General features: G+C 37.6%; 1 protein-coding gene across 4 annotated transcripts in view; it reads right to left on the reverse strand.

Annotated features, from left to right (window-relative positions):
- Positions 1-10,112, reverse strand: part of MCTP1 (multiple C2 and transmembrane domain containing 1) — a 123,880-nt gene extending 113,768 nt beyond the window's left edge. For all 4 annotated transcript variants that reach the window (XM_039342518.1, XM_039342517.1, XM_039342519.1 and 1 more), the window contains exon 1: positions 9,002-10,112. In XM_039342518.1, coding sequence (XP_039198452.1) covers positions 9,002-9,721 — 720 coding nt within the window. In that variant the 5' untranslated portion in view covers positions 9,722-10,112. The remainder of the gene's footprint in view (positions 1-9,001) is intronic.
- Positions 10,113-10,636: the final 524 nt, after the last annotated feature.

Here is a 10,636-nt window from a genome sequence, read left to right on the forward strand (position 1 = left end):
TTACAAAAGATACTAAAACTGGAAACAACATATGCAAATGTTGGTAGAAAGTTAGTGAAAAGTACATTGTCTATTGTGAAGAATTAAATATTTTCCAGACAAGTGAAATTGGTTGTGTACACAAGCATGCTTCTCCCTGCTTTTTATAAAGATGTGGAAGTTGGCTATGTTAGAAAAAGCATTCTTAACTGAATACAGAGGAAATAGGTTATCTAAGAAATGGGGATGGGATAATTAGATATTCTATGTGATAAAACAATATATGATAGGGACAAGAATGAATGGTACATAAACGAATGTGATCTAAATACAAAAGTGAAATGACCAATATGAAAGAAGTACATCAAGGAGGTTTGGTCATACTGAGTGAATGAATGAAAATCTCAGAGATCATTGTATTTATGAATGTATATATGTATGTAGGAGGTCAAAAGGAAGGTCAAAAAGAAGGCAACTAATTTAGTTGGTTAGTTTATTAATTACCCACCCTTTTATTTTTACAAATAACTCAAGGCAGTGGAACATATCCAACACACCTTCTTTTTCCTATTTTCCCCACAACAACAACCTTGTGAGAAGTTGGGCTGAGAGAGAGTAACTGGCCCAAAGTCTCCCAGCTAGCTTTCATGGCTAAAGGCAGGATTTGAACTCTCTTGCTTTCTAACCTGGTGCCATAATCACTAGACCATACTGACTCTCCAGTTTGTGGCTGAAGTTGGATGAAGTTGAGGATGATGAATATAAAAAAAGAGAAGTGAGTAATTTAAGCAACAAAGGCAATATACATATAGGTGTCTGGACTAAATGAAAGCAAGAATGGCATAAAAGGATTTCTGTTGCTTCTTTCAACTGTTGCAGTCCTAACATGGGAATCATTCCATCAGGCTTCATTTAATACTATTTGTTCATCTACAGTAAAATTGAAGCTCCTCTTATTTTTCATTCTGAGCATTAATGCATATACAATAAAAGCTGTGAACTTTATGAGTAAGTATTCTATGATCTTTTAGTTCTTTGACTGATTTAATTGCTATAATGTGTCTATAGCTAAAAGCTCAGAATCCTAGAAAGCCATGGTGTTCCCTGTGACACTCTATGGAAGCAAAAGTTGGACTTGGAAGACGCAATATAGGAAACGTATTGACATTTTTGAACTTTGGTATTTGAGAACACTCCTGAGAATGCAATGAACAGTCAAGAAAACAAGCATCAAACAAATCAATCCAGAGTTCTCACTCGAGGCACAAATGAACAGGCTCCCATTATCCAACTGAAATACATTATGCAAAGACTTAGATGGGAAAGGTGGAAGAAAAGAACATCCAGCAGCAAGGTGATAAACTTAATTACAGCACTAATAAATGCAGCATTGGAAAAGTTGATGGTTCCGGTTTAGGTATAGATCATCATGGAGAAAATCTATGTGTCTGTTAAAGTTGACAATGACTTGGTGGGCCATAATCAATCAATTAATCATCAATCAATGCTTTGATTTTTTTTTCCAATGACTGCTTTAAAAGGGTTCACTGAATACTACTTCCATCTCCCTTCATGATCTGCAGATTTTTATTTATTGTCCTTTTTCTTAAGGTGTTCCATTTCCACCCCACCCACCTCCATCACCAGTTCATAATTTAGCACAGCTTGTTATCCTTAGTAGCCAAAATATAGATAACTGGCTATGCCTGATCACTATTGAGATGCATATCATCATAAATCCAACATCAGGAAATATAATATTTTAATTAAAAATCATACCAGATGCTTTTTCTACTGAACTGAGTTAAGTTCAAGAGGATGTTTTAGTGCAAATTGCTAGACATGAGCCAAGAACTTAAGCTTTAAATTGCAACCTGCCAGACATAGAATGAAAAAAAAAAATAGAAAAATCTGTTCAACAGCATCTGGCTAGACTGTTATCCTAATTACACTGCTGTTAGAAGTCAGCATGATATTATTAAAGATATCAGGATTCAAATATATTTACAATGGGAAACTCCTTAGACTAAAAGAAAGACATACATGAAAAATAAACTAGGACTTTTAAACCAAATAATCAGAAAATGTGCAGTTTTTACACGCAATGTAGTTGTACAACTATTACTGAAATGTTCATCTGGGCATACATTTGGTTTGAATAGCTGAGTGGATCAGAAATTGGTTGCTGATAAAAATCAGGAGTGGGAGGCTGGGATTACATGAAAGAGATTTCTTGGTGACATTCAGACTATACACAGACAAACATTTCAGTAACAGTTGTACAACTGTATTTATAACATACTTGTTCTTATATTAAGAGTAGACTTCAAATATTTTTAGTAATGATATGACACATCATTCCCATATAAGCCACTGTCCTCTCTGCAAATATTTGACATGTAAAAGGTAATATTTCTATTACCTTTGTCATTCTGATCTTACATAATCACATATTACTCTGAATTTAGGCATCTGACTTTGATCTTACATGATTTTTTAGAAAAAAATTATGTGTAAAATTAATTAGGGAACAAATCTTTTTTGACAAGTACTCTGGACAAATATATGCTTTCTATTTACTTAGCTCTATTTACTATGCTTTCTATTTGCTTATATTTTATTTTACTTCACTTTATTTCAAATGCATTTATTTAACTTATTTAGCTATTTTAGCTTTGTATCTGGGCTGATTCAACAGCTGTAACTCTATAATATAACCTTTGATTTGAAAAAAGCATGAAGGGGAAGCTACAAAACTTACATGCATTTTTATCTGAACCAAGTTTGATGCGTGGAACTCTATCAATGCTGTGTTGAAATCTATCATAATAAAGTGATCCATGTACAATTTTTTCATTATTATAAGGAATGGTTATCATTTCAGTCAATAATATTCCAGTCAATCATTTCAGTCAATGATTTTCCAGAAATCTAATTCAAATGCTACAATTAAGAGATCATGGGTCAAAAAATTCTAATCACTGTTTTGCTCTAGATATACAGGTACCATATACTCTTCCTAATTCCGCTACTGATGATCACAGGTATTTTTAAGGTAATGTCGATCTGTTTTGCTATTATTGTCCTGCTGTCTTATTGATATCGTACATATTTTTATGCACAACTGTTGAGCTGTGGATTACATCACAAAATTCAATCAACCGGACATACTTTCTAAAATAGGGAAAGTATTATGTATTTCTAGGAGCCTCTATACAATAGCTTTCCTTTTTTCTTTTTCCAAAAAAGATTTTTCTAAAGATTGCTAAATATTTCAGCTCAGCTCTATCACTGAAATTTAAACAAATTCCATTCAACTCCATTCAAAATTGATGTGATTTTTAAGAACCAAGAATTCTTAAGGGAAAAAAAACAAAGTTAACTCATTTAAGTTTTGAGAAATCACTTATCACCACCAGTCTGTTTGCAATGTTAGCACGTGCATACAGATTGTACCATGTAAAAATACATTACCATATTGTCTTTTACGAGAAATCTGGTTCAAAGCTTCACCCATGGCAGAAAGTTATTTTTATATTTATCCATACTAATAACTCTGTTGTCTACACTCCCCAAGTCCTTGAATTTGTCAATCCTATCCTGTTTATTATAAAGTCTCACTAGTATTAATGGATCTTACTTCCAAGTAACTTTTAAAACACATGTTTATAAAGTTTCAAGATTGAATCTGTATTTTGTTATTGCTATCTTGGTGTTCTGATTTTGCCTGTGTATAAGTGTTTAAATTTTACACAATTTTACTGCTTTTACTGGATTTTGTTTCCCACCTCAAGATCATGATCATAATGAAAACCAATTACAAATTTACAACTTTGTAATTAGAAAATAAACAGACAAACCCACTCTGTATCAAAATGTGTGTCCAACAAGAATAGAATTCTGTGCTACAGAATGGAAGAGCAATAATATAATGCTCTATCACTCAGTTTTTTCTTTCTCAAAAATACATCCTTTTCATTCATTGCTAATCAATCTATCTAACATGAATATATTCCAGAAAAAAATAAATACTTTCTTGTATATTAGTATGTGCAGAATATCAAGTATGATTACCCTAGTGGGAGTATTCAGTTCCAAGTTTATCTGCTTATATGAAATGAATAGCACATCTGTACTGTAATTAGTGTTTGTGAGTAAGCCTATTTATAACTGCAACATTTTGCATGCAACAGCAAATTGAAAAGGAACCCTGAAAATAGACTGTAAAAATTGTTATGTTCAAGTTGTTTCATAGATTTGTCTTGTTGTTCATGCTGATTAAAATTGATACAGAAAAAGAAAGCCAATCATATAGTAAAGTTTTTATTTGGCAAAGTTATTTATTAAATTTATATAGCTGCCCATCTCCCTTCCATGGCCCTGGGCAACTTACAAAGTTAAAAATCCAGAAAATAATACAAAATTAATCAAACATAACCACAAAAATCATTAAAAATGAAACTACTGAAATCATAAAAACATAATCAACAGAAGAGCACCATTCATCTTCCTAAAAATACAACGACTTAGCAGGCTCTCCATCAACCTCATCAGATCTGTTTGCCAGATGACAAAACCATGTCTTCTGGTTCTTCCATCAGTCTTATGCAAGACTATGCATGCAATGTCTCCTGCAAATTTAGCTTCTTATTCCAAGATTGCATTATTTTCTGCAGAGCTTCACTTACCTCTTTTAAATTGGTAACTCCCGTATTCCCTTATCTTTCAGCTTTTTTTTTTAAAAAAAAAACCAAGTTCAAAGATGAGGGGGTTTTGTATTTGTTGTTTCAATTACCAAGATAAAATCCAAATATACTAAACAAAAATATAAGGAAAGGGTTGCCCTATCTTCCAATTTTAATTTAAAGAGGCCATCCATTCTCTTAACTTCATATTAAAATTAAGAAAGTTACTAATCTCTAAATATGAGGAGGACACTGATATTGAATGATGGGTAGAATATCATTTAATCATTTAAACCTTAAATAACTAAAGGTCTAACTGTGCAAGCACATTTGGATGCTAAGATTTTCAAAAAGGGCCAATTTGAAAATGCCTCTCCCAGTTAGAGGGTTCTTTATTTGCTGCTTAGAAGAATACCTTTCTCTGCTGCACTCTGAATCTGTGAAATATACTTCTTTTAAAACTGTATTTTTCCTTTGCAAAAGAGGAGACATTTAACAGCTAACTTTAGCATTCATTTCAATTTTTTAAAAAATCTTTTCTATATATATTTTAATTACTGATTATAAATATTTACCGTATTTTTTGGCGTATATGACGATTTTCTAAACCATGCAAATCTTCTCCAAAGTTGGGGGTCGTCTTATATGCCGAGTCGTCTTATACGCCGGAAAATACCGTATTTTCTGGCGTATAAGACGACTTTCTAACCATGCAAATCTTCTCCGAAGTCGGGGGTCATCTTATACGCCGAGTCGTCTTATACGCCGGAAAATACGGTACTATCCAATTAAGTAGAAAGGCATATTTAAAAACAATAAATAATGAATTTAAAATACCACTCCATTAAACTTTGAACTCAAAGAACTAGAGCTCACCAAACTAATTGCTTCAACTTTGAAATCTGTGTTCCTACTTTCTAGAAACAATTATTATTGAAGAAAGTCAAATTATACAATTTGTGTCCATTTTCATTTGACCTTTTAATTTGCGTCATTTTTATAGAAGTTGTATAATTATATCCTTTCACAAATGGTAAAAATAATTATTTGAAAATATTGAAAGTGAAGTTTTACTCTATAAATTCATTTTTTATTCTTGATGCATGTTATTTCATGTATGTTGTTCCCATATTCCACGCCTAGTTATATTACTGGGTTTTATCCCATGTTAATAGTCAGTTCTGTTACTATGTAGTGTCAAAAACAGAACAATTTAGAGTTCCTTTCCCCTTATAATTATCATCCAAAGTCACTTCATTTATAAAGTCATGTAATTAATATCATCTTTGTACATCTATTAAAACTGAGTGAATTACATGGATATATATGTACAGACTTGCAATTCTCTCAACCTTTTTATTACTTTAAATACTTGAAATTCAACTTCCATTGCTCTGACAATGCCTACAAAACTTACAACAAAGACTTGCAAGATGTTTATGCATTCAGCTATCAAGTTATCTCCACAAAAATAAAAAGTGCACAGATGCAGTTGCTATAATTGATTTTTGTAACCACACAGGCATTAGGAATAAGCAAAAGGGTAATAAATTATGGGGAATTCCAAAAAAAAACAAAAAAACAGGCAATGCAACTAGTACCATTTATTTAAAAAGTATACCTTTATCATACAATATCAAGGCAGTCTTATGCTGTTGTCTCATTTGACCCTTCTTTGCTATCCATCTTATAGGTCCAGCTTTTTTTAAAAACATTAAAACCTTTGATATTTGCTTTCTTTTTAATTATACCAATTAGGCTAAATCAAGTAATGCAGAGAAATATGGTTGTAATGAAACAGAAAGAAAACTCAAAGTTATAAAATATACATGGCTAGATCCACAACTAAAATTAAATTCATAACAGGTAACAACATAAACAAAACAATGCCACAAAGTATAGCTATCACCTTATTTATGTCTACAGGCGGGTGCTCTGCAATCAGCTGGGCTTACTTCCAAGTCAATGTGCTAAGAAATAGGGCATGACTAATAATGCTGTCAGAAAGCAACCTTTCAGCTGCCATCTGAAGTCTTCCAACAATCCTGGCCACTGCTACATTATCAGTAATAAATATGTAGATTTAAGGTTGTAAGGATGAAGTACATTTAAAAGAGAAAAGATTTCATCTGAAATACAGTTTATCCAAGGGCATCTACAGATTTAAATTTTACTTAGGCAATTTGTTAGCACTTACTTAAAAATACTTCGCAGCACTCTGAACAACACTGAGACTATGTTTGCACATTTCGCAGAGGCATGGATTTGATTTGGCTCAGGTATTATATAAAGCTGTTTTCTTTATTCGGTGCTTGTCTTATGAATAGTCTAGGAATGCTGACGGAAAATTGGCACAGGTTGCCCAATCATTTCCAGCTGGGCCTTTTCACCAGCAAGGGCAACTAAACAAACCTTGGAAGGTCCTTCAATGGGGTCTCATGACTTGCAACATGGATTTCCATCTTGTTGCTTCCAAATAAGTTAAAAATCAATACCCAGTCAAGAAACCTAAATGTTCAGCTGTAGTTCGATCACAAAGGGTAAGACAAAAGGTCTGTACAGTTAGTCCTCAACCTACAGCCCCAATTGAGCCCAAAATTTATGTTGCTAAGCAAGAAATTTATTACTTTTCTTGCCACATTTGTTAAGTGAATCACTGCAGTTGTTAAACTAGTAACATAGTTGTTAAGTGAATCTGGTTAACCCAATGACTTTGCTTCTCATAAGTTGCAAAAGGTGATCACATGACCCTGGGACACTGCAACTGTCATACATGTGAGTTAGTTGTGAAGCATCCAAATGTAAATCCCGTGACCATGGGGATGCTGCAATGGTCATAAATGTGAAAAACGGTCATAAGTCACTTTTTTCAATGCTGCTGTAACTTTGAACTGTCACTAAGCGAACTGTTGTAAGTTGAGGACTACCTGTACCTAGATTACAAAGTAACAGAAAATTACGCTTTCTGAAGGCTGCCTTAGATACTACACTGCTAGGTGGGTGAAATCAATTGAAGAGTGTGCCAAGAATTCTAGGTGTGCAATGTTTCATCTCACTCCCAGGAAATATGAGCATGCTAAATCACCTGTAAACTACCACTGGTTCTTTGGATAGATCATATACGGCATACTACCATACACTCTGGCTAAATAAGGGCGTTTTTACAAATATTTCACAAATTCTAAAATGTTATTTACCTAATCACTTCCCTTAAATGTTACATACACAAACCAAGTACATACTATTAGATTATAGATTATATCTTTGCCAAGGTTGAATTTTTGAACCTTTTTAAAGCTTAAAGTAGAGCAAATTGTACATCCTACATATAAGGACTATCACGCTTGACAGAGGTATAAGGTCAGCATTCAGTTGTATTAGTCAACCAGACACCCCAGGGGAAACTCATAGGCAGCAACTGTAACACTGGTAAAATGCCTCTTATAATAAACACAGTAAAATCATTGGTAGCCTTTTCTCGAAAACCTGGATCTGTGTGGGATGGAACCAAGAGTGAAATAACAAACATACAAATCCTTCCCTTTGCACTAGAAAAATTAAATGACAGCTGCTTGTAAATTTTCTTAAAGTGCATAATTCAGAGGAGGGCAGGAAGATCAGAAAGAAAGGGAAAGTTAACACAACAACTTAATTGGGGGCAGTCTTGTAATATAGTTGCAGTTCACAACATTTTTAAGAGACAGTCAACAAACTGATTTTCCATTAGGAATTTTATATTTTCTCAATACAGGTGGTCTTTGACTTACAACAGTTCATTTAGTGACCGTTCAAAATTACAACAGCACTGAAAATATTGACATGAGTTTTTCACACAACCACTGCACCATCCCCACGGTCACATGATCAAAATTCAGATGCTTGGCAACTGACTCATATTTATGACAATTGCAAACTCCTGGGATTATGTGATCATCTCTTGCGACCTTCTGACAAGCAAAGCCAATGGGTGAAGCCAAATTCACCGAACAACCATATTACTAACTTAATAACCGCAGTGATTCATTTAACAACAGTGGCAAAAAAAGACGTAAAATGGGACAAAATTAGCAACAGAAATTTTAGGTTCAATTGTGGTTGTAAGTTGAGGATTAGTTGTACTACTTCTTAGCATCCCATTCCTCTCCCCCACCCCAAAAAAAAAGACTTGGGGAAGCAACTATTCTCTGTCAGCAACTTTAATAAGATGTGGGGACTTTCGTTCCCAGAATTCCCCAGCCAGCCTGGTCCACGCATCTTAAACCTGCTGAGACTGAGCTAAAGGAAACCAGATATCTGCTTCATCCTCCGCTGCAAAAGAAACACCGTAAAGCACTTGCCTGTAATATCTTCGAAGAACGAGGGCTGCCGTTGCACTCCGGCTCTTTGGCTTTAACCTTGGCGGGCGAGTCTTCAAGCAACTGCTCTAGGCAGGCGGTGCTGCCGGGCAGAGAAGAGCTCTTCTGATGGGACAGGTGAACCCCGAGTCGGGACTGCTGCGGAGGCTCCCCTCGCGCCTCGGCTCTGAGGGCTCCATCCCCGCCTACCCTGTCCTTTTCGGGGGTAGCCGCCGAGGGGAGTTGCGAAGAAGAGGCCGAGGAAGAGGCGGCCGTGTCGTCGGACCCCCGGCCGGGCCTCTGACCCCCTTTGCCCTGGGGATGGGGAAGGAGATGCTCGCGGAGGCGGCGCAGCGCAGAGCCGGCCTCGGTGTTCACGGCCTCCAGGGGCTCGGCCGAGGAGCAGCACAAGTTGGGCTGAGAGGACGAGAAGACGCGGTCCAGCACGTGTTTTCGACGCCTCAAGCCGCCCCATCTGGCGGCGGCGCCGCCACCCTCTGTTAACAAGTCTGCCTTGGCCGGCTGCTCCATGGCGTGGCTCCGAGGAAGCGACGGCGAGGTCTCCGCACTGCGGCGTTCGGCTCCCGTTTTGCCGCTGCCCTTGCCCTTGCCCCCCAGCTGCAGGCTCCTCCACAGGCGGCTCTGAAAGGACAACGCCGGCTCCCCCTCGCCGGTCTTGCTCCCTGTTGCTGGTGGCGCTCCGGGCTCCTTGGCTGCTGCCATTCTCTTCTCCCCGCCTCCCTCCCTTCTCCTCCTCCTCCGCCTCCTCCTTTTCCACCAACCCCGCCGCCCGTGGCCGCTGCAAGCGCGGAGGCAGGAAGAGCAGCAGCGCGCGGCGGCCGCTTCAGCCCAGTCCGCCCGAGGAAAGAAGTTGCACTTGTTCGCTATCGCAGCTGGGGACCGCTTCAAAAGCTGGGCGGCTGTAGGGCTCCTGCTCTCGGTGAGTCGGCAGCGACGAAGAGAAGAGCCGCGGCGTGGAGCAGGGCAGGAAGTGAGAAGCGCTACCGAAGTTTCGGTCTGCCGCACCTGGCTTTAACTCCTCGAGGAGGTCGGCTGTGTCCACCGGCCGCGCAGACTCGCTTTGCAGGGGAGGGGTGGAGCAGAATAAAAACGATTGTCGTGTGGCCTTGTTAAAATCCTTCCCCCCCCCCCCCAAAAAAAGAACAGGACCGGAGAAAGTAGTATACCGTATAAGAAAATAGGCATCGGTGTGAAAGAACAATACTTTACGATATAAGTTCGGAGTTGTATGACTTTGCAAAAGTTCCTCTTGAATTGTTTGAGTTGCTTCAGAAGGCTTCTTCTTCTTCTTCTTCTTCTTGTGCCATATCCGTTATCGGACGTTGGCGATCATGTTGGTGATCCTGTTTTTATCAGCAGCCGCACGATAAAAGTGCTGTTGAGTTTTGTCCAAACCAGTCCCTTAGATTTTGAAGCCATGATATTCTTCTGCCTGGACCTCGTTTGCCTTCAGTCTTTTCCTGGAGGATTAAATGGAGTATGCCGTATTTTTCCGAGTGTCGCATCACATGTCCAAAATATTCTAAACTTTCGTTTTTTAATTGTTTTGATGACTTCCCTTGGCTTTCCCAGGCGGTGGTAAATGCAGTGTGTGTCAACCTCACTGTGAAACCTTAT

The sequence above is a fragment of the Crotalus tigris genome, unplaced genomic scaffold, assembly GCF_016545835.1.
Source record: "Crotalus tigris isolate CLP2741 ecotype Arizona unplaced genomic scaffold, ASM1654583v1 scf7180000017794.702064, whole genome shotgun sequence".
Taxonomy (NCBI): Eukaryota; Metazoa; Chordata; class Lepidosauria; order Squamata; family Viperidae; genus Crotalus; species Crotalus tigris.